Source organism: Pipistrellus kuhlii, unplaced genomic scaffold, assembly GCF_014108245.1.
Source record: "Pipistrellus kuhlii isolate mPipKuh1 unplaced genomic scaffold, mPipKuh1.p scaffold_m20_p_13, whole genome shotgun sequence".
Lineage (NCBI taxonomy): Eukaryota > Metazoa > Chordata > Mammalia > Chiroptera > Vespertilionidae > Pipistrellus > Pipistrellus kuhlii.
This window is the reverse complement of record NW_023425438.1, coordinates 18294490-18319782: the sequence shown is the minus strand read 5'-3', so window position 1 is coordinate 18319782 and position 25293 is coordinate 18294490. Positions and strand designations below refer to the sequence as shown.

At 37.2% G+C, this 25293-nt stretch overlaps 1 protein-coding gene across 2 annotated transcripts; it reads right to left on the bottom strand.

Moving 5' to 3' along the window:
• Positions 1 to 10: 10 nt before the first annotated feature.
• On the bottom strand, positions 11 to 25034 carry DYNC2LI1 (dynein cytoplasmic 2 light intermediate chain 1). Of its 2 annotated transcripts, none has more exons than XM_036435180.2 (14): positions 24890 to 25034; positions 22875 to 22992; positions 21017 to 21051; positions 19962 to 20031; positions 17855 to 17943; positions 15824 to 16010; positions 14819 to 14887; positions 13828 to 13905; positions 12251 to 12327; positions 9324 to 9394; positions 8399 to 8496; positions 7898 to 7990; positions 2866 to 2967; positions 11 to 1663 (listed from the first exon to the last, which is right to left on the bottom strand). In XM_036435180.2, exons 1-13 carry the CDS (start codon positions 24895 to 24897, stop codon positions 2905 to 2907), a joined length of 1056 nt encoding a protein of 351 aa, XP_036291073.1. In that variant the 5' UTR covers positions 24898 to 25034; the 3' UTR covers positions 11 to 1663; positions 2866 to 2904. The 2 variants fall into 2 exon arrangements, with proteins under 2 accessions (XP_036291073.1, XP_045436652.1); XM_045580696.1 differs by having other exon boundaries at positions 11 to 569.
• Between the last annotated feature and the right edge of the window lie 259 nt (positions 25035 to 25293).

The window sequence follows — 25293 nt, the reverse complement described above, 5'->3', positions numbered from 1 at the left end:
TGTACTATTCCTTTGCTTTAGAGAGAAAAATAGGTTGGTTAAAAATTATGCTTGCATTTGCTAAAGGGTTCAGTAAAAAGAATCCTGAATAGTTGCTAAGTAGCAGAAAATGGGGTGGTTAAGACAAAGCATCATGCAGAATTGGGTAAGAATGCTTTCATTATCACTTAAAAACTCATAATGATGTGCACATGTCCACATGAGGGTTCCGAGTGACCTGATGACTTCGAGAGGATGGTGGGCAGATGCTGGGTGACAAAGACCACAGGTACAGAGCACTCAGTGATTTTACGGAGGGTTACAACGAGGAACTGCAGGAATGGCTGAACTGAGAACACAGCACATCAGGCACCCCTCTTGTAATATTTTTAAAGATTAGCTGGCTATTTTTCACTTCCGCTTAGTTTACTTATAAAATTAAAATGAAATATTACTACAGTGTTTGCACTGAGAAATGACATCGATAAGGTTGGGGAGCAGCTATTATTGAAAGTCCATGTAGACAAGCTCTCAACTGACAGCGCTTACTCTCAGAACAGGATTATGTGCTGGGAGTTCACGTCCTTGAACTGTAAAGAGAAAGAATGCTGATGAATACAAACACCTATATTGCATATTGTGAGGGATCAAATGTTGTACATAGATTGTATATAAGTGGTATATATGAAATGACTGATTATCTTTCTGATCGATTTTCAAGAAATTCGTGTATAAATCTGAAATAAAACTGTCTCAATGTTACCATGGTAACTCTGAGTGAGAATATTTTAGAGAGTACAAGAACTTGTTCATTTTCTATGACCTAACTTGTAAAGAATGATAAATTATAGCATTTGAAATGTCTCACATTATAGTAGAAAAGATCATTTCATTAAGGAAACCACAGTAAAATTCTATTTCTTAGAACAGTATTTAAGGATCTGGAGACATTGGTGAATTACCAGAATAGTATTGTCAATTTTTATAAAAGGTCTTTGACACTGATGATTATGGTGTAATAGTTACATAATGCCTCACAGATTATATATGTCACATCAATTATAGACAATTCTGGAGATGATAATCTATTAACGTAGTTCAAAGAGACTTCCACAGGAACCTCTTTAGAAATCACTGATTTCAACTTACTAAAGATATGGGTGCACAATGTAAGTGGAAACATTTTCCACTATTCATATGCAGATGAATTTCATCCTAGCTCTGAAACACTTGGAAAATTGACACAGCACGTGACTTCAAGCTATTAAATGCTAGCGATACCATCTCTGAGAAACACAATGACTTTCACTATGTGACAGTTTGTCTTAAGTCAAAAATGGACAGTGACATGTTAGAAAATCAAATTATATAATAAAAATTCCTATTACCATCATGGAATGAGCTGTTTCTTCCCACCAGTAGATGATGTTCCTGAGAGCACAACGTTCACTGTCAATTTAATTGGAGTCCTTTCTCCACAATACCCAGGCACAGCGCCTGTCAGCTCCTTCAGCTGAGGTTCCTTGGAGCCTGCAAACCCCGTTCCCCATATGCTAGAACCATGAGTACTGCAACTAGTTTAGGACATCTTATTTCATAACAATAATCAGGCAGCTTGCTGTTCACTCAGATGCCACTCTTCAGTCTTGGTGTTCTTGTGGTTAGTAGGTGTGCTTATTTGAAGCTGGGTGCATTGCATAGTAGAGTCAATATATTTTATAGTGGAAATGGAAAACACAGAGTGAGAGACCTTTCCTGATTAATAACAGCAATTATACTTACTCTGAATTGAATTTGGATAGCAGGTACGTGAACCTGTAAGATGGATGCTTCTTAAATGCTATTTTACCTTTAAAATAATCTTGGTTATTACCAAGTCATCAAGTGTTGTTCTATTTATTGACAACATCTTAAAACTGTCTGTTCTCTCAAAAGTTATACTTAATGTATGTCAGAATCACAGGAGGTGCTGATTAAATATGCAGTTTCCTGAACCCCATTCCAGACTCACTGACCCTGGATTTCTGGGTGTGGGGGCTCAGGAATGTGCATTTTAAATAAAAACCATGGGTGCTTTTTGTGCCTCACCATTAGAGTGACATTAGATGTTTGTGAAAGTGAACCCAATTCCAGTTTCCTACCAGCCACAGCTGAGAACTCCGTAGAGAAGAAGTGTGTCTAATATGAGCACTTAACCTTATTCATAACTGTTACTACATGCTTTTGCTTTCATATTCCTGAAAACACATAAGCACAAACTTATAAATGCTGAACCAAGGACATATTTACTTAACCAAGGTAGAGGTAGGTAACAGAAGACTCTCTATTTAAAAAAATACTATACATAGTTATATAATTTTTCCCCCTTTTCAAAGACTTACAAATATCCTGGGGTGGCATTAATATAAGAAATCCACTTTTCCTTTAGCAAATTATACATCTTAACTTTCCTTTTTTTTTATTGTTTAAAGTATCGATATTACATGTCTTAACTTTCATTTAATTACCACAACAACTAATTTATTAATGAGCTATTAATATTACTAGAGGCCCAGTGCATGAATTCATACACGGGTGGGGTCCATTGGCCTGACCAGCGATCGAGGCCATCTTGCCCAGTCCCAATCAGGGCCATTGGGAGCTGGCAGCCCAGGGAGGGACCACAGGAGGCCTCCACGGCATGTCCAGTTCTCTTGCCGAGTCACCATCGGCAGGACCCCAGCAGCAAGCTAACCCACTGGTCGAAGCGTCTGCCCCCTAGTGGTCAGTGTGCTTCATAGTAACTGGTCAAGCAGTTGTACACTTAGCATATTACATTTTTATTACATAGGATTTATTAATAACAACGAATTCATTAATGAGCCAATATCAATAAAATAATCTTACTTGTATTTGGGAAATAAATACACTGTAGCTGAATTAGGTTCAAGAATCCAGCTCAATTTGTTTCCAAGACTTGGAAGAACTCCTTTTGTACTGTTCCAGTTCCTAAAACAAAAATATACATTATAGTACTTTAAAAAATAAACTTTAACAATTAAACTAGGCATCTTAAAACTCCCTTAGCACTTTTAGATATAACAATGTATCCTTTACAGCTTTGTCATCCTCAAAAATTTTTGACAATTATTTTGTAAATGATTATACTTAGTAGTTATTTTTCTAGAATGTAGTCTTTGGAGTTTCTGGGTAGCATAAGCAGCACTCAGAACTGAATTTAATAAAGTGTCAGATAAAATTATATTCTATATAGTATATAAGTTCATTCAATTAATAAAGTATTTGTCATATATTAAGTATTAAAAAGTGACCTTATTGTTAATTGTTTGCTATTCAACTCTTGTCAAAAACTTGAAGTTAGCTAAGTATCAATATTTAAAATGTATAGATCTTTTAACCCACAATCCTGCCTGAAGAAATTTATCTATAGGATAGTATAGAAGGGTACAAGGATATAAGCAGAAAGATATTCACTGCACTGTGTATATTGACACACAATTGGGAGCAGTTTAGAGGTAACCTTTGGAGCAGCAGTCGCCAACTGGTGGTCTGCAGACACTGGTGGTCCGTGAGGTCCGAAAGGTTGGTGACCGCTGGTTTAGATGATCTCCCAGTAAAGACTGATTAAACACACCAGCACTCACCCACACGTGGCTTTACAGCCAGCCAGCAAAAAGGATGGCAGTCACATGTGAAAACAGCAAGTAGATAGAAGAACATTTCCATTTTCCATTATATATACTTGTATATCTTTGGAATTTTCTTCATAATGAGTATATGTTACTCTTTTTAAAATCGTGTTTTTCAATTATAATTTACATTCAATATTATTTTGTTTTAGTTTCAGGTGTACAGCACAGTGGTTAATTATATCCTTTGTGAAGTGATTCCCCCAATGTTTCCAGTGCCCACCTGGCACTATACATAGTTATTACAATACTAGAGGCCTGGTGCATGAATTTGTGCACCATTGGTGGTCCCTTGGCCTGGCCTGCAGGATCGGGCCAAAAACGGCTCTTTGACATCTCCTGAGGAGTCCCAGATTGCGATGAGAAAGCATAGGCCAGGCTGAAGGACCCCACCAGTGCATGATGGAGGCTGGGGAGGGATGCGGCAGTTGGCCAACTAGGGAGGGATCATGGGAGGGCTCCAGGGTGTGTCTGGCCTGTTTACTCAGTCCTGATCGGCCAGACCCCAGTAGCAAGCTAACCTACCAAAGTGTCTGCCCCTTGATGGTCAGTGTATGTCATAATGAGCAGTTGAGTAGCCTTAGCATATCATTAACATATTATGCTTTGATGAACAGATGACTGGATGACTGGACACTTAGCATATTAGGCTTTTATTATATAGGATTATTGACTAAATTCCATTTGTTGTACTTAACATCTTGAGACTATTTTGTAACTATTACAATTCACAAAATAAAAAATAAATTTAGTGGGAGTGAAAATCCTGTGTGAGACCATCAACATGCAAAAGGGACCATCTCTGGGAATGCCTCCTCCAAGCCTCTTGCCTGCTGTTCAATGTCTAATTGTACCAAGTAAAATATTATTTCAGATAAGCAAAAAGTGGTTACCTGCAAGATAAGGCAATCACTGCCCTTTGACTAACATAATTAAAGTTCATAGTTGCTATAAACAGAAAATCCTATTCTCATTATCAGAAAAATTGCAGACTGTCTCATTCATACCTATAGTCTAAGTCATTAAAATTTATACATTCAAACTTTCAAAACTGTATAAGACTGTGGAAGAGGTTTTATACTAATAACTCCAAAGAAGTCTTTACAGCATGCTTTATTTTTTCTAATGAAGTTAATTCAGCTCACTAGTTTGAACTTATAGTTCAAAGATTGTTAACTCATAAAATAAGCCACAATGATTATTGGGCATCACTTTGGGATTCTTGGCTAATAGTATGTCCCTTCTGCTGTCAGCAAACTTAGAAGAATGAGCTGTTCACACAGACCATGCCAGAGGGAGGATAAAGAATAACTCACTAGTATGACACAGAACTCACCATGTCCACTAGGTCCTTCAGTACTGCTATCATGTGAACTCAAAATAATGTGATAATGATATAAAGGAATAGCAAGTAAGAGGGTTTTCTTTACACTGCAATTCTTTTTAAAAAGTATTTTAAAATTGATTTTTATAGAGAGAGAAAGGGAGAAAGAAAGAAACATTGATGTGAGAGAGAAACATCCGGCATGCCCCTCACTGGGTAACAAAGGTACAAACAAGACATGTGCCCTGAATGGGAATGGAACCAGCAACCTTTTGGTGCACGGGACTGGCCAGGGCTAGTCCCTGTTTTTAAAAATCGACTTGCTTATAATCAGTAGGCCTATAGTTTACACACACACACGCACACACACACACTGATACATGTTTAGGAAGAATATAGAATTTAGTGAGGTAGCAGTGTGGTAGAAGAGTTGAGTGAAGAATGACATAGGACTGCTTTCCAGTTCCACTCAAAATTCTTATGGTTTTAGATCAGTTAGGGAAGATGGATTTGACTGAAAACTCATGATAGCAGAAATACCCCAGACCTTTAACAATACTATGTATATAAATGTAATAAAAGGTCATTATACAATATAAACAAATACTCTTATCAACAATGACAGTTAGTCATTGACTTCTAGGTAAATATTAATTTAGGGATGACTTCCAACTAATCTCTATAGCCAAGATATACACATAGTAAGAGTTACTCAAGGTCATTTTACTTTTCTTATAACATGCCCCTCACTTTTTGTAACTGAGGTATAATTGACATACAACATTATATAAATTTCGTGTATACATGATTCAATATTTGTATATATTGTGAGGTGATCACCACTATAAGTCAACATTTATCAATAAACAGTTACAGAATTTTTTCTTGTGATGAGAACTTTTAAAAAAAATATATTTTATTGATTTTTTACAGAGAGGAAGGGAGAGAGATAGAGAGCTAGAAACGTCGATGAGAGAGAAACATCGACCAGCCACCTCCTGCACACCCCCTTCCGGGGATGTGCCTGCAACCAATGTACATGCCCTTGGCCGGAATCGAACCTGGGACCTTTCAGTCCGCAGACCGACACTCTACCACTAAGCCAAACCGGTGATGAGAACTTTTAAGATCAACTCTCTTAGCAACTTTTCAATATGCAACACAATATTATTAACTATACTCACAAAGCTGTATATTGCTATGATTTATAACTGGAAGTTTTTACTTTTTTTACTCCCTTCACCCCTTTGGTCTATCACCTACTCCTCCTCTGGCAAGCACCAGTCTGTTCTCTGTCATCTACAAGCTCGGATTTTGTTGCTATTGTTTAGATTCCATATAAAAGGCAGATCATATGATACTTATCTTTCTCCGTCTGACCTATACCCTCAAGATACATCCATGTTGTCACAAATGGCAATATTTCCTTCTTTTTCATGGCTGAATAATATTCCTCTGCCTATGTGTGTGCTGTGTGTGTGTGTGTGTCTTTATCCATTCATCTGTCAATGATACTTAAGTTGTTTCCATGTCTTGGCTATTGTATAGTGCTGCAATGAACACGGGGGTACATATATCTTTTTGAATTAGTGTAACAATGTCAAGGAGCTTACTGACTATGTTGTTTCTAGGAGTTTTACAGTTTCAGGTCTTATAGTCAAGTCTTTAGTCTATTTTAAGTTGATTTTTCTGTATGGTGTAAGATAGTGATCCAGTTTCACTCCTTTGCATGTGGCTATCCAATCTTCCCAACATTATTTATTGAAGAGACTGTCCTTTCTCCCATTGTATATTCTTGGCTCCTCTGTCATAAAATAATTGACCATATATACATGGGTTTATTTGTCCCATCGATCTATGGGCCAGTCTTTATGCCAATACCACACTGTTTTAATTATTAAGTCTTTTTAATATAGTTAAAACCAGGAAGCATAGTGCCTCCAGCTGTGTTCTTTTTCAAGATTGCTTTGGCTATTCGGGGTCTTTGTAGTTCCATACAAATTTTAGTATTGTTTGATCTATTTCTGTGGAATATGCCATTGGAATTTTGATAGGGATTATAACATGCCTCTTATTTTACTACAGCTACAATCCCTCTAAATATTCATGACATACTTTTAAAAGTCTTCTGGACTATATATAAGTTCAATGTATTGCTTGATGCTGAGAAAAATACCCAGTGGATGGTAGTATTTAGGCTATCCTTGAAACAATGCCTAAGTTACACAGCTTTACAAATCCTGCCTGAGAGGTTGTTACGACATTCAATTTATAGTGTTTCTATACATAAGCTTACTTATTATACAAGGATTAGATTCCACATACTGTCTCACTTTATCAAACTAAAAGGTAATCCTGGGAAATATAAGTATTGGGCCAAAATTTACCAAGTTTTGCATCCTTACAACAGATTTGTGTATCATAAACAGTACTATCTTGGCATATGTGGAATGTAGTCCCCACTTTTAAGCACTTTCCTGAGAGATCCTGGATTTTGTCAGTTATGTTTGTGTGCTTTCAGATTAGGCAGTAGTTAATTTTTCTGGTACAAGAAAGCATAGGTATGTCTGAATGTCCTAATTAAAAAAAAAAAAAAGCTCTTTTATAATAAATAATCCCACAAACACAAGAATATAAAAATATTTCCCAGCAGCCAAGTAAGATTCACTAGCCATCAAACACTGGAAAATCCAAAAAGGATATGTAAACATTGTTATCTCTGGGTGGTAGAGTAATAAGTGATTTTTAATTCCTTCTTGATTCATATCAGACTTTTAATTTTTCTATAGTGGAGATGTATTATTTAAATACAAATAAAAAAAATTAAGTAAATAGAGAAAAATATATAGAAGTCTACAGGTATTTTTGTGGTAATTCAAAATGAAATGAAAGTTTAGGGTAATACCTGATCCTTCTGAATTCTCATTTCATCAACTTCACTTTCAGCATACTGAGGGTCCTTTGCAGGGTCCTTGATATCTTTTAGTGTGTCGGTACTCTGAAATTACAATGCTTCAAATCATTTCATGCCCATAACCCAAACCATCTGACTCATATCCACGTCCTTTCCTCAGCCAGCCATGTGGGTTCTCTATGATCTTTTATCACCACCACTGAGGGTCATTCAAATTCCACCAGGACCTTTTTCCTTCTTCTCCTTTCAGATGACTGTGTCTCCCTTGTCTAGTGGCCAGAGAGCTCTGCTTCCACGTGGAGCAAGAACTGTGTCATAACCCGCCTTTCAGCCCCCACAGTGTCTCATATACAACAGATTTTTATATGTGACTGTTTAATTTTTGAGCATGAGTTGAACACGAAGTTATCATAATAAACCCATTGGAATATTTCCCAATAACTGTTGAACAGTAGTGAAAATTCTTGCTTTAAAAGAACTAGAAATAGATACCTTTGGTGGAAAGAGCTTTTCATACACTTTTTTCCACAACTCCATTGGCGAACGGGCATGAAACTTTCCAATGTCATTATCAGGAACAGGAGGAGACCCTAAAATTGGAAGATTTGCTCCAAAAACTGCATTGATTAAAACATTCAAACTCTATCAATAAATGACACTAAAAACAGTATAAATCACCCACAATCTTGTCGCTAACCTCTGCTATTTACTAATCTTACCTTCATTTGTAAAACTCTCATTCTAAAAATTTTATATAGAGTCGTAATGTATATATACTTTTCTGATTGTCTCTTTACATTCAGTAAAACTCCATGGGAATACATTCAAATTCTGTATATCAGTAGTTGGTTCCTTTTTACTGGTGAGTAGTATTCTATGGTATAAATGTACCACAGTTTGTTTATTCACTCACCTGTTGAATGACATCTGGGTAGTTTCCAGTTTTTGGCTATTACAAATAAAGCTGCTATGAACATTCTTGTACTTAATTAAGGGGTACTTAATTAATACTGTGTTCTTTTTTATTTATTCTATTACTTGAATCTCTATTTTCATCATTGCCCATAATATATAGTTTTGAATTTCCTGACCACTCTATGTTCTTGGTTTTCTCCTAAATCCACGGAATTAAAATTTAAAATTACCTAGAAATAGGTGAGGGACAGGAAATACATGGAAACTTTTTAGCGGAATACAGATCAGAAGTCAGTCCCTCATGTGAAACATCCCTTCCATCACTAATATGTCAATGTGATGTACTGCAGCAATACTGTGTATACAAGTAAATAATAAGAAATTACAGCAATGAGAATGAAACCAGAAATGCTGGTATGCTGGAGAAGAAGTGAAAATGGAGTAGGATAAAATCAATAAGCAATTAAAAAAAAGATTGAACAAATTTAATAAGTTCACCAACCTATATTACTTAAAGAATCCAATCCTGCTGTGATAAACAGTGGTTTATTCTGATCCACACATATTGATTTGCTACATGGATAAAAAGAAAAAAGAATCTAATTTAGTTTAGCAATCAAATATCCTGCCACACTCTACTGTAAGTACAAGAAGCAAATTTTATATCCAGCCACTGGTGAAAGCACTGCCCCAAATGAGTGGATTAATATTTGTGTAAGTGATTTCAAAAATTAAAGTAGAGCATTAATGAAGGTTTTACAGAAGAAAAAAAGTGACAGACACAAATTACATTAAATCAAAACCAAAAAAAGTAGCATGGTTAAGAAAATTATGTACAAATATTGTTTATTCATTTATAATCAATTCAGAAAGTGATCATAGAAGGAAGGCTACTAAAATGAGGGAAAAGAAGTAAAAGAAATCAGGGAAGGGAATATAATAAAATCATTTTATTCTAGTGTCTAAGTATTCTCTAACATTTTAATTGTCAAACTGAGAAATATTTAAAGAATAGAAGAAGCAGGAGATCCAAGATGGCTGCGCCCAGGTGAACACCTAGCCGCAGCCGCACACAACAATTTCAATAAAATACAACTAAAATATAAAACGGACATTGCCCAGAACTAGAGGAAGGTTGACTGACTGGAAATTCTACAGTGAGAAGCAAGGAGAAAACCAGAAGGAGGTGTGGAGGAGCTGGAAAAGCCAAGGTACAGAGACGCGGTGCGCGGAGAGGACGGAGCCGTAGAGGAGGGAGGCCGAGTGCCTGGCGGACGTTCCCTAGCGGAAAGGAGATAAAACTCCGACTGTGCTGGGCCCCCGACTGCTCTGATCCCCAGTTTTAAGCCAGACCCCGGGGACTCAGGCTCAGCCATAGGGAGCCGGGCTGTAAGGCGGAACCCCGGGGAAGTGGCGAAAGGAGGTCCCAGCGGTGCGCACACTGCGCACAAAGAAGGGACGGTCGGCTGTGCCGCGGGATTGCCCTGACGGGAAGGAGACTGGGGCTCCAGACTGCTCTGAACGCCACCTCCAACTCCACTTCCAACTGAACTGAACCCCAATACCGGGCTCATTGGGGGAGAGCATAGACTGGCAGCAGGCGAAAATCGAGGGCACCTTTCTCTCAGAGGCCCCAGCAGCGAGCACTGACGGACCCACATAGGGCGGGGCTGACGGAAGCCAAAGCTGCAGGCTCCACCCTGAAACCCCGTCCCATCTGTAACTGCGAAATGCGACAACAAAATAGATCACAAACGAAAGAAATGGAGGACAAAAAGCATCTGGATATAGAGTTCAAATCTACGCTTATAAGGTTTTTCAAGAATTTCCTAGAAAAGATGGATAAGGCCTATGAGGATATGAAAAGAGATCAACTAGAATTAATAAGGAGTCAACAAGAAATAAAGAATACATTGTCTGAAATAAAAAATATTTTACAGAGTCCTAAAAACAGAAGGGAAGATCACAAGAATCAAGTCAAAGATTTGGAACATAAAGAGCCAGAAGACACTCCTCCACAGAAGCTAGAAGGCAAGAGAATCCAGAAAATTGAAGATAATGTAAGAAACCTCTGGGACAACTTCAAGCGAACCAACATCAGAATTATTGGGGTCCCAGAAGATGAGAGAAAGCAAGATATTGAAAACATACTGAAAGAAATAGTGACAGAAAACTTCCCCCACCTGGTGAAAGAATTAGACTTACAAGTCCAGGAAGCGCATAGAACCCCAAACAAAAGGAATCCAAAGAGGACCACACCGAGACACATCATTATTAAAATTCCAAGAGCAAAAGACAAAGAGAGAATATTAAAAGAAGCAAGAGCAAAGAAGGTAGTAATCTATAAAGGAGCACCTATACGATTGTCAGCTGACTTCTCAACAGAAACCATGCAGCCAGAAGGGAATGGCAAGAAATATTCAAGGTGATGAATAGCAAGAACCTACAGCCAAAAATAATCTACCCAGCCAAGCTATCACTCAGAATCGAAGGCCAGATAAAGAGCTTCACTAATAAAAAAATGCTAAAGGAGTTCATCACCGCCAAACCAGAATTATATGAATTGCTGAAGGGGGTTCTTTCAGAAGAGAAAGTAAACAAAGATAAAAATTATGAACAACAAATACGTAACTATCAACAAGTGAATCTAAAAACCAAGGAAATTAAAAAAATCTGATGAACAATATTAACTATTGAATATAATAGAATCAGAGGTATGGAAGGGGAGTGAACTGACGATTCTTGGGGAAAAGGGGAGAGAGGGGCGTGGGAAGAGACTGAACATAAACTGTGCACCTATGGATGAGGACAATGGGGAGAGGGGAAAGGGCAGAGGGTGGGGTGGGAACCTGGTGGAGGAGAGCAATGGTGGGGGGGAAAAAAAGGAACATTTGTAATAATATGAACAATAAAAACTTATAAAAAAAATAAATAAAAAAAAAGCAGAACTCAAAAAAAAAAAAAAAAAAGAATAGAAGAAGCAAAAGGTAATGTAAAATTATCTAAGAACAGACATCTGGGGCACTTTCCAGGTCAAGAAACAAAAGACTAGTGAGAATAATAGTCAGATGAAATAACATTGGCCAAAAATTCTATATAATAAAAGGCTACTATGCAAATTGTCCCTTGACTGGGAGTTAAACCAGAAGGCAGGACAAGCTGGCCAACTGTCCACTGCCCTTTACCTCCACTAGCCCTGCCCCTGATCAGCTCCTCCCACCTTGATTGGGGGCAACCCGCTGGCCAAGCACCCAAAGCCCCTGGCCCCGCCCCTGGCCCAGCCCAACTGATCCCCCCCATTGGGGATGGGGCCAGCCCACCAACCACCTACGGCCCCTCTCCCCAGACAGCCGGGACCCCACCCAAGCACAAATTTGTGCACCAGGCCTCTAATAATAAAAAGATATAAAAAAAATATTTTAACAGTACCTTTTGCCAATACCAAATGCTAACTGGTTGATAACTCCACGTATTTTTAGTAATAGAGCTTCTGATTTGCTTGTAAACTAAAAAAATTCAGAAGAATAAATTTTATACTCTGCTTTCAAATCACAGAAACAGGTAACATAGATATGGCTTTGAACCAGTACAGATTGCACAGTGAATTACTATTTATTTGCCCAACAAATACTTATGTTTAAAAAAGAAAAACAGAATAAAGGGGGGAAAAAGAGATGTGGATAAATTCATTTTAATGACTCTTTAAATTTCATGATTACATAATATTGAAAGAACCTGAATTTATGCACTAAAAATTTTAGCTACTCCCATGAATGGTTCATAGTTACTGTTAAAATGGAATCTGATTGGTTAAAAAACAGAAGGTATACATCACAAATAACATTTCCATCCAAGGACATATTATTGCCTTCAAGTAGTTAACATGGGAGCTACAGACCAGTCTAATAATACTGATATTCACTAAAACAAAATTTTAACTTCTCTTTTGAATTGCCTTTGGAGTTTCAAAATAAGCAACTGAATATTCTCAGTGGGGGTATGGTAACTAGGGTGACATAACCAGAACATTTTTGAGAATAAAAGTGAGTAAGTATTAATAATTAAGCTGAGATATCAGGTAAAAACCAGGACATATGGTAATCCTACAAATCTTTTAAGTCTAAATTTTATTTTTTAAAATACCCAAAGACACTAAGCCAAAATAATAATGACTAAGATGTGCGAAAGTAGGAACAACAACCTTGAACCAATGTGTTCTTTTTTAAACTTTAAAAAAATGCTGTTTGTTGCAAAGGTTAAAAAGTTGAACTCAGGAGTCCTGCTGGGTGGTTTGATATTTAGGGAAATCATTGACTAAATGTGTGATTTTGGACAAGTCATTTAAGTCTCAGTCTCCTCCATGGTAAAATGGACAGAACAGTACCTTCTTCGTAGGGTTAGGAGGATTAGAAGAGGGAATAATGTAAAATACTTAGCACAAGGCCTGGAACAAAGTATTACTCAAGAAATATTGGTTATTATAATTATTATTATCATTATCTATTTGATATCCTTCAATGCAATAAAATATAAAAGAAATTTTTATTTTAAAAGATACTTTTCCCCCTCCCCCTATGCCCCATTCATATGATCTCTTTTTTCTTCTTAATCAAAGCAAGAGGAACCTGGAGACAACATGGTCTAGTCCTTTTCTCTTAAGAGAATATAGATTTTAACTCTTAAGGGGAAGCGATAGATAGATAGATAGATAGATAGATAGATAGATAGATAGATAAGTAGATAGATAGATAGATAGATAGATAGATAGATAGATAATTTGTCTCTTTAAGATTGGGATTTATACATTTAAGTGATTCAGATCTTTTGCACCAAAGAAATGTCAGGCCATCTAGCAGTATGTTCTATGGATACATTATAAAACGAAGGTTTGGGGGCAATGATGTGCATTAGTAAAAGCATTAGTCTTCATGACTGTGCATGAAGTTGCTAATCTTTCCAAATTTGGTACTGTCCATTCAAGCCCAAAGGATAGAAAATGTACGAACCATTAATGATGCTCCATAATAATGTGCAACAAATCGAAGTGTCTTGCATATTACCTTTCTCTTCTCAGAGTCAAAATCCTAAAGAAATATGTTATTAAAATGAAAAATGACTTGAGAAAACTAAATGTCTGCAGCATGAAGATATAAATTATTCAGTGTAGATATAGATTATTTCTTAGTTCTTTGCTTATTTTTGAACACATCCTCAGGAGTAGGATTCCATTACCTTGGTATTTATTTCTATAGAGAGCTGAACAATAGCGGCAGCCTTCTGGAGCTACAGCTGTCAGATCTTCCCTTGTTTAAACACAGCTCAATAGAATTCAAAAATCAGCACACATTTCATAGTGTGGAATACCCTAAGGATTCTCTGACAAGCAAAGATAAAAAGAAACCAATTTTCTTCTTTCTTCAATTTAAAAGTTGGGAAGTAAGTCCTATCCCTTGGTGACCGAGTTCAAGATTCAGTTTCTAAATCTTCTACCTTATCCCCATTCCACTGTATTTGTTGTTCTTTACCTATTTTTGCTTTCCCAACTATATCCTCCTTTCTAAAATCTGTAAGATGTGTGACTCCTTGACCTTTCCCTCTGAGAGATACTTTCATATTTTACTATTACTTTTTTTAGAAAGTGTTTTAAAACATTTTATCACAGAATCCTATTTCCCCCCCCCCCAATATCACAGTGTTACCAATGAAGTTGATACTGGTGCTTATCAAAATATAAAGACAATCAATGTTTTATATAAAACCACTTTATATGTTAACTTATTCCCAACCTCCCACAATTTTCTTTTTCTTTTCTGGCCTGATTAAAAAAAAACACCTGTTACAAATATCTAAAACATCTTCAATTAGATGAGCATTCTTATAAATTGAAAAAGGGAATCTTATGAATAGACTATGCAAATCTATTATTACTTTGGTTCCTCTCCCATAAAGCATAGACATGTATGTAAAACAAACTCAACTAGAAGTAGATGAGCTTACCTGAAAAATATCATATTTACTTCCAATTATGACCAGAGGTATTGGAAATGGATCAATTAATTCACGATCCTGTTAGCAAACATATTTCATTGATTTACTATAATTAATTATTATTGTATATTCAGCAATTTCTATTTATTTCCAAAAAGATACCATTTTCAGTCTCTTCATAGATGTTGACCGTGCTTGCTTGACTTTAAAAGGTTGTTCCAATAATTATCCTTCACTCAATAAACTGTATATCTCAAATATAAAACTACAAGCAGAAATTCCCTAAATTACTAAAAGATTTATTCTTTTTGTGTGTTCTGCCTTTTTATTTTCTTATGTAACATGTCTTCTTCCTTTTTGTTTCTTGCTATTTTGTATTAACTATTTGTTGCAGTATCATTTATACTGCATACCTGGGAACCATAAGCTATCAGTTTTGTTTTGATATTACCTATGTAAAACACATTCATAAAAATTCTGGCCAATATAAAATCCTGCTCTTAATGTTGTAGATTATATTCAGATTGTATTTAAAGGACTTATGTTGTTCACCATTGCAACTCTATAATGTAATTACTTGTCAGGTGATAAATGTACTGATTGTGACACTGAAGAAATGTAAAATACAGAGTGACAGTAAAGGGTTAAACTCTCACCCTTGATTAAATTTGTAGCTTCCTTTAGTTTCTTGTCAGGTGATATTTGTACAGTTTGGTTCTTAATCTTCGTTTTATAAAGTCAATGTCAAACTACTACTTTAAAACAATTTCTTTAGATTGGTGTAATATGCCATAACAGTCACAGAAGATGTCTAAGAAGACATAAGAAATCTTTTTCCTTGATAAGTTCTTACTTAGGTTTTATAAAATTGCTATAACTTTCCAGTGAGCAGGTTCATCTATTGTACATCAAATGAATCCTAAGTCACGCATAAAAATCTAAAGAAGCTGTTGTGATGTTCGCTTTAACTGTGTATGGGCTTAGGTTCCAAGAATAATCCCAGCTGCAACTCACTGGATGGTCCTTCTGCATGTTACTCCGTATCTTCTGTCTCATCTCAGAAGCTGCTGTGGAATCTGTCTTTCCCAGTTTCATTATCACTTTATCCACATGGCTTTTTGTGGCTTGCAACAGATTTTCCATGGTGGACCAAAGGTCATTAGGCTTTGAAAGATCCAAAACAAGAACAATAGAAAATGTCCTAAAGAAATAAAAAAATCTCTCAAAAAAGATTCAAAATAATTACCATTGTGAAACCCTACTCTACTGAAAGTTATTATTTAAGGATAAGATAGCTTAAGAAAGAAAAACACATAGCACTTTTCTAAAACAAAAAAACAACACACACACACACAACAGCACCAAAGTTATAACCTTACTTATTTGAGTGCTTTTTTTTTTTTTAGCGATATGTAAGTGTTATAACTAACAGTTGGACTGGAGTTTGAACTAGTAATAATTTGGTTCAAATAATTTGCAAGCAATTGGGTCCAATCATGTATGTTTAGATCCAATTTTACTCTGTGTTCCAAAGAAGGGAAACTAAAATAATAATAACAGCAGCACAATAGTTAAAGGAGAAGAAAACAGATTTACTGGTGGACCTTGTTTTAAGCAAAAGAGAAATGAATTGTTCAATCTTTTCAAAGATTAAAATTTGTGTTTCCAATGCATTGGCAATACTTGTGTTACTTTTATCTTCATAGCAAATGACAGCTAAAAATATTAAAACAAAGCAAAAACAACACAACCTCCTAAAATAGAGAATCAGGCCACAGGAGATGCTCTCTTACAATTTATCTAAAGTCTGTTGAAACGTTCAATGCATCTGTAATTATTTTATGAATGGTCATTTTAAAGACAAACAATTCTAATAGCAGCTGGAAATTTTATTTTCTCCAGTTGCTGGGTTATGTCCAATAAAAAAAAATCACGTGGCAAATTAATTCCAGTCACAAAACACTCTGAGATTTGCAAGTACATGAGGAGTGAAATGTTTTCCATGAACTCTTTAACCACTCAGCAACCTACTTTGGACCTATGCCTATGGCTCCCCTTCCGTGTTTTCATAACCTTGACCCTTCCTCTCTCCTAAAGCAGGGCCCAGCTGCTGTGGGGTTCCTGGGAAAGGAAGAGCAAGAACTCACCAGGTCAGGTATTAAAGAAGCTGTGGAAAGCTTTGGCTTCTTACAGAATCAGAATTTCCAAAAGCCCATCGGGCCCAAACCCTGTTAGGCCCAGAAATGGCGAGTGAGGCAATGTAACAAGGTAATGCGACAGTGAGGGTCAGACCTGCAGCCTGCTCACAACCCTGCGAGGGCCCAACTCCTTTCACCTCAGGCCACACTAACTGGCAGCTCAGGTTCCTTTGGCTCTGCCTACCCTCGCCAGCTCTTCTCTACTACAGCTCTTCCCTGCCTCGCTACCCTAACTCCCAGGCAGCTTCATTTTCTCTGTTAAAGGGGGACAAACAGGAAACTAGATAGCAGTAAAATTCCATGTTCCTGAAGAGTGAAGTCATGGGGAAAGGGTGGTTATAAGTGAGAAAGCAAAATCTAAATGTGCATAAAAACATCTAAATTCTGTACAAAATATATTTACAAACACTGGAAACACTGAAAGAAATACCTTAGCATTGCTAATAGTGATTATTCTCTTATGTGATTACTAGCAAAAGGAAAAAAACTCAGGGCAGAGATAGCTCACACTTGGATGGGTACTTTAAAGAATTAAGCCTTTCAAATTTATTTTTACAAAGTGAATTCATTGCCCGAGCATTTTTTGACATGTTTTTGTTTGTTTGCACGCTTGCAAAATATGTTACTAGGTGGAATGCCAGCTCTCTCGTTTCAGCAAAGGCAGAGCCTTAGTTCTTTGAAGCATTACAGTTAAAGCACATAGAAAGGAAGTTGAGCATAAGCCTTCAGCAACATACTAATAGTAAAACTGTCCCCCAAAATTCTAATTCACAAAAGTCTACTCATTCCCACGGGCAGGACTGACTGGGTGCTTACTAACTACGGTCCCTGGAGCTGGCTCACTTACCTTAAGGTGTCACTTGTGATCGGTATGCTGATTAAGTCCAATAAAGAGGTCCCTCCACCCAGTTCCCAAAAGTGAGCAATATCTTTTGGCTGAAAACAAAAACAAACAAAAACAGGTGTTTTTTCTTCAAATTAAATTAAAATAATTTTTTTAAATGCTTATACTTCATTAGCACCAGTCAGTAATAATTATGGATACAAAATACTGTAATCCACCATCACTCTTTCTTGGCAGTCAAAACTTTCCTCTTTCTCTATCCCATCCCTCAAAATGCAACAAAACATGTATTCCAAAGAATAAAGATGAAGCATTAAGAATATATATGTATACATATAGTAAATGCCTTAATTCTAGTAATTCCTTAATAGAAGACATAAACAGTGCCCTGATTCTGTAAATAGCACATGTAGCAGACACTCAAATGTGATATAAAAATAAGTAGCTGAAAACATTTGGTATTATCTTTTTGAAAAACAGTTATGGTTCTAGATAGAAATAAAATCATTGAATAAGAAAACATCCTGGTATAGGGATGGAAAAGCTCACAAAATCAATTAGAAATACAGGTAGGGCATGGGGAAATGGGACAGACAGATGGCAGTCCCTGATGCAGACCAGGGTTACCTGAGCAAGGATCTGTGCCTCATGCCCCTGGGGTATCTGACAGGCAGGCTCAGTGGTAATAAACAGCTGCTTCCCTTTCTATAGGACTCTTAAATATGAGTGGATAGAAGGGCTAGGCAGCCAATTAGCTTGCAAACAAGACCGTGACAAGCTCCCTAGACTGCTAGCCACTGACATCTCCGCTTCCGGCCTGACGCTGAGTCGCCTTCAGGGTACCAACCCTGTGAGGAGCTGACCAAGGGCTTCAGGTAGAACACTCAGGGAACATTACATTTAGAAAACATGAATCTTCTATTATAGAATGAATATGGACAAGCTCAACTTGATAGCATAATGTTTAGAGGGAAAAAATAGGTGAAAAAGAATCACATGGGTTTTTAATGTATCTGTTAACCATGAACTTGGAAGAGACAGATGGTCATTAAAGCAAGTTTTAGATGAATATATATATTTGACAAATCACCACCTCATCATCACTAAAATTGTTTTTTTGCTGTTGATATCTGAATTATTAACGCTTGTGGGGGAAGTAATTTTGTCATTTTGAAATGTCAACTGATTTACAATTTGATGAAAGGACTTTTTAGAGCTCTCTCAAAAGTTAAGATTATGTAAATTGTCTCAGAGTTTCCATTTCTAAGTTAATCACTCATGTCAATGCTCATGTAAGTAACAAAAATAAAGTTCTCCTGTATCTTAATATCTTATTTTTTCTTTTCTTTTTAATTTCAGTTTTAATAACCAACTCTCATTGCTGAATTCAGGAAGAAGCATCAGGCAGTTTTAACTCTTTACACACTGTCTAATGATCAAAGTTTGGACTAAGTCAATCTATAAGAATTTGCCTGTGCTACAGAAGTGGGACCATCTATTCTAGATTGTTCTTCCATATAGTTAACTTTATTTAAGAAATGGCCTCTTTTCATGTGAGGACTCCAAAAATGCTATAAAATCTCCCTCTATCCTGAATAATTTCTAATCTTCCTTTGAAGCGACATTAAAACAAGTGAAAACAGGATTATAACCAATTAGCGCCTGCAGTCTAAAATAGTTTTACCAACTTCAGGATATATTTGCTGGTAATTTGCTTTTTGAGCAGTATATTTTCATAAATATTCCACAGGTCAAACATATTTTTAGAAGATTTTTTGGGGAGACAAGAGAACATAACTCTCATATTCTCATTTGAAGAAGAAAAATCACATTAATACAATTAATAAATTATGCCCCAAAATCATACAATAAAGTTACAAAGGAATCTTATGCTACCATTATAAGACACAACAAATGAGAAGGCTAGGATATTTTCAGTTTGGGTTAGCTTCATATCTGCTGAGTTGCATTTGAAGTTTAAAAGTACATAGCCATGAAGTATAGCCTGATATATTTATTGATTATAGGTCATGTGGAAAATGTAAAACCAAGTCAGCATCATTACTTCTCCATCTGTGGGCATAGCAATACCACTTAAAAAGACACTCACTGTGTTATGGCCTTTAGCTTTTCTTCCATACGTATATTCCAAGGCTAAGGTTGGTTTTGGTGGCTCATCCCTGTACAATAAAGATAGTATTACCATTATTTCCTTATGCTATCATCTACTCAGTAAGTTTTTGCTTCCCCATAAAACATTAATCTACTAGTGGAGAAGTCACTTTGTATAGCAGCATTGAGGTAGAAATTATTTTAATCAATATCAATAAGCCTTCAAAACACCATCCTGATGGATTTAGTGGCAGCTGCAGAGTGAGTAACAGTGCCTGCATGACCTGGTGGCCCCACAGATGCTGCTGGGCAAGCAGAGGAGGCGGTGGGGCTGGCAGTGCTGATGGCTGTCAGGGCACAGGCTCTCTGCATCCAGGCAGGGGGAGAGCACTGGCATCAGGGTCATGCTCAGCCTTGCTCTGGGGAGCAGGAACTAATGACTATCAACTTAATGAAGACATCAGTGGAGACTTAAATAAAGTTCTCTATCTCTATCCCAGCTCAAATGAGAACATCATTTACCTACTGAGAGCTACAAACAAATGATATTAGTGACTCCTAAACATCGACAAATGATTTGAAACATTCCTGCATGTATCTTTTTTCATATATATATATATATATATTTCAAAATGAGCAACTGAATATTCTCAGTGGTGGTATGGTAATTAGGGTGACATAACCAGAGCATTTGTATCCATGAGTAATTTAAAAATTATGACTAACATTCAAATAATCATGGACTAGATAGAATAAAAACAATTAACATACCACAGTAATATAGCCAAAAAGAAAGTACTAGCATAGGCTGTGTAGTCATGTTAATTTCTCCACAAATAGGGAAATCCAATATTAATGTTGGATTTAATTTTTTTTTAGTTACTGTTGATTTTACTTTTCAAAGAAGGCCTTAAAGACCATACTAAGGGTCTACTGAGAATTATTTTGTTTGTGCCTCAAAATTGTTTTCCTTCCATATGTCTTTTAGGATCTAACTTGCCTTATGCAACCAGAATAAGCAAAAAATGTAGTCTAAACGTTAACAACACTTACCTGTCAAGAGATCTTAGAATAATAGTAGTCTTGCCCTAGAAATTTAAAAACACAATACTGTGTTAATGTCATCCACATGTAAAATTTTACTATTGTTCATAGTTGTGGCCCAAAATAGCTTTTTAATTACTTAAATGATAAATTACCTGGAAACTAGAAACTTTCAGAATTGTTCCCAAGTTTGATAAGTGGAAAAAGTTAACTGTCAACTTTCCATCACAGTGTAACTACACTGCTATTATTATAATTACAAAGTCTCTTGGATGACAAATACTAGCAAATCATACCTCACTTTAGTGGTCAACTTGTCAGCTTTCTTAAATTTTCTCTTTACTCATCAATGCTAATTACTGGTTAAGCTGATGATTAGTGTCTTCTAAAATGTTTGAATTCTAATTGTTGAGGTGGAAATAAAGAAAAAAGATAACATACAAATAAAGGACATGTTGTAAATATGTTCAAAGTAAGCAATCCAGATACTTGGTTAGAGTATTTTTTGTTTTATTTCTAGAGGATATACTTATTCTAAGTATTTTTTAGTACCACATACATAAATTATTTTAATATAATTAAAAAATACAAAAGATTGTAAAAAAGGGCCCAATCTTATAAAATTAAGGACAAAACCAATAGCATAAACGAAAGACTCTCAGATCTCAAGCTCAACCTTAGTGAATAGGGTTACTATATGATTACTAAATTTTTCTCTTTTTTCTTTATTTCTTCCCCATCACCATTTAAACTTTCCTATACATTAAAACCAAAACTCAGCATCTGGAAAAAGAGAAACTGGCAGACTTGCTCTAGTTTATTATAATGAAACAAAACCTCAAAATTTCTGTAGCATCCTGAGACTTACACATGAGAATAATTCCATCTAAGAGTTACTGAGATCATGACAGATAGAGAATCCATGACTGACACAGAGTCCATGACACAAAAGATACAGCTGAATGAAATGAAGATAAAACTGAAACAGATACTTGGGGAGACATGTGGGTTGCCATTAACTATTTGACGAGCCATTTTATAACATTTGAAGATTTAGCAAATAGAAGAGGAATTCGATTTAGTCACATAGTCTTATGGGTCAGAATTAGGACCAAGGGGTGCACGTTACAAACTGAAGTTTTCTAATGACTAGGAGTTAACAAAAATCAAAACAGGCTACAGCTGTGGAAGAGAACTCCCCCATGTTCAAACTGGAGATGTTCAAACGCTAAAACCACTGTTTGCAGTAGCCCTTAACCTCTTAGGGAGGTGCTAGAATGCTGGGATATTCTAATTTCCCAGAAAAATGCACTGATGCACAATCACACAATTTTGCATACTTTTCTAGGGAGTTCACTGGCCCCAAGAAGTACCTTTATGGTCCCAAGGTTAAGCCTCCCTATTGTAGAAAATAGAATATCTCCAAGTTTCCTTCAACTTCTGTGACCCCAGTTAAGTGAAGATTAACTATACCAAACCTGTATGGTTCATGTTCGTGTTATCTATATGCTTAATGCCATTGTACAAGTGGTCATCAGGTTAGCATTTAGGGTGCCTTTGTGCAAATTGGGAAGAAATGGCTCATCTGGACAGTCTAATTAGAAATAAGTGTCCCTTCCTCCAAGCTGCTGTGGCCCACGTCATGGGACACCAATGGCAAGTGTTCGGGCAAGTGTGAATACCCACTCACCCATAAGGAGGACACCCTCATACAGGGCATAACCAGCTCCAATGTAATCAGCAGGTCAGAGACTCATTGGATGGTTCAAGAGTTAAAGTATCCACATTTTTAATCAAAGTATTAACATAAATTTTACCGCTAATTGTTCAATCAACACAATACTTGGGAAAAATTGGGAAACGTTACCCCATTTTTACTGCCAAGGAAGAAAACAGATTTTTCTCCAATTTCAACTCCATCACCTTCACTTCCGTTACTTTCCCGTTTTTCCACTTCAGCTTTTGCGATTTCCCAGAGCGTTTCACTAAATGAGAGGCAGAAAAAATTCAGAGAAGCAAGAAGACTCCTTTCCAGTATTTATTTCAAGCTCAGAGACTTTTATTTCAGTCAAATTTATAGATCGAGTCAACATTATTTTCTGGAGGACAATAAACTGGTAAAACTGCCGAGGATTCGTTCTTTTCTTTGTACTGGTTCCTCAAAGGAAGCTGAACATGCTATGCAGAGCCTTTCGCACCAGACTTGGAGGGTTTCCATTCTGGGGCTTGGCTTCCAGGCAAGGCCGAAAGCTGTTATGTGTTAGCTTCTCAGACACATACGAATATCCAACTTTGGGAATTATACAACTTGAAAAACAGCATCTAGGAAAATGGGGGAAGGTGTAAACTAGTATTCCAAATAATCTCTGCTCCCTCAACTATTCCTGTTTTTTAAATTATATTTTTAGCTCAGGATTCCCTTATTTTTAATACAGAAAATATGAAGGGAAAAAATCACCCAAAATCACATTTTGAAAATCATTCATTCATATCTCTACACACATATATAATTTTACATAAATACGATTACAACATTTTTTAAATTAAAGCTTAATATGGAAAGTGGCATATTGAACTAAAAAGAATGAGCAAGATCTGATGTGTTGTAAGCCTGAATCTGCTATATTCTACATATGCCAGCTTAGGTAAATTAGCAGACTTCTCTGGATCCTTCATTCGTATACTAGTTCAACAAACACTTATTGGGCACCTAATATTTGCAGGTTTCTGTGCTGGTCCCCAGGCTCACCTGTTTCTTCTTCTCTAACATGCTAATAAAAAAGAATACCAATCTTATAAGATTGTCATGATCGATTATTAAGATGTGTCATTTAGTTTAGGGCTTGGCCTATATATAATTACTACGAGATTATAATTGTTATCCAAGGAGCAAACACAGGTGTCCCTAAATGTCTGCACTAAAATTCACACATTGATTCCACAGGTGAGCCCCCTGGAACTCAGCCCAGGCCTGACTGCTCTTTATGGACATGCCCTTATCTCAGAGCGTGATTATTTGCTTTCCAGCTTCCCAAAGAGAGGGGAGAAGGAGATGCTGCAACCAGTTTTGCCGCTGGTGGAAATTTATATCTGTAGCCAGGACTTTAAAATCGTTAACCAATGACACATTTACTGGGAAACTGACGAATTTTCACACAAGATTCACAGCCTCCACGGAGACCGCACTGCCAACCCACAAGGTGAGAAAACCAGATTTACGCTGCTCTGTGGTCCAGTCTCCTGCACGTCCTTATAAATTGTTCAGAGGAGGTTTAGGGGTGGCCTTCAGAACAGACACTTAAAACTGGCACAAAAGAATTGAAGAGCTATCATGTAGCCCTAACCAGTTTGGCTCAGTGGATAGAGCATCAGCCTTGGGACTGAAGGGTCCAGGTTCGATTCTGGTCAAGGGCATGTACTTTGGTTGCAGGCACATCCCCAGTAGGGGGTGTGCAGGAGGCAGCTGGATGATGTTTCTAACTCTCTAGCCTTCCTTCCTCTCTGTAAAAAATCAATTATATATATATAATTTACCACCGCAGGAACCCCTGCTCCCAGGGCATTCCCTGGCCTGCAAGAAACTTTCATGGAGTCAGTGCATGGATGGAGTTGTATGTTTCAAAATCTCTTCCTTTCCACCTGGGGAACTTTGGGCAGAATCCACACGCGCAAGCGCAGTTCCTACGGGTCCCTGACCCTCCAGGCACGGGCTGCAAACAGGACGGACCTACAATTCTCCCCCACTAACTGGTCCCGCGTGGCTTCCCTCCCAAAATACAACCCCAGCGGCCTCTCCCTCCCCATCCCTCCCGCGCTAGGGTGGGAAGAGGGGAGGCTGTGGAGGGGGGCGTAAGCCTGGCGCAGGCAGGGACGCGGGGATACCTGGGCATGATGGCTCTGCAGGCCCGGGTCCGAGCTCCGCGGGGGGCCCGGTTTAGAAATTAGACCGCAAACTCCGAGGTGGGCCGCGGCGAGCAGGCTCCTCGGTTGCCATGGGAGCGACGTCACGGGCTGGGTTGCGTGCAGAAGAAGGGCTTTATGGGAAATGTAGTTCTCAGTGTTCTTTTTGCAGTCTCCAAGCTCAGCCTCATCTCCCAGAATGTGCAAGAACGAAGTGACACGAGGTACCAAACCCTTTGATCTAAAAGTTCTCGGCTGGAAGTGTTATTTCATTTAAAAAAAAAAAAATTCTATTGAGTAACGAATATATGCCAGGATTCTTTCTTCTGTTTCTCTTCTCTTCTCTTCTCTTCTCTTCTCTTCTCTTCTCTTCTCTTCTCTTCTCT

Coding starts and splice junctions, on each gene's coding strand:
- DYNC2LI1 (XM_036435180.2), bottom strand. Junction 14,888..15,823: donor ACATGCAGAAGGACCATCCA/GTGAGTTGCAGC, acceptor GTTTGCTAACAG/GATCGTGAATTAATTGATCC. Junction 8,497..9,323: donor GGATTCTTTAAGTAATATAG/GTTGGTGAACTT, acceptor TTCCAATTTTAG/GGTCTCCTCCTGTTCCTGAT.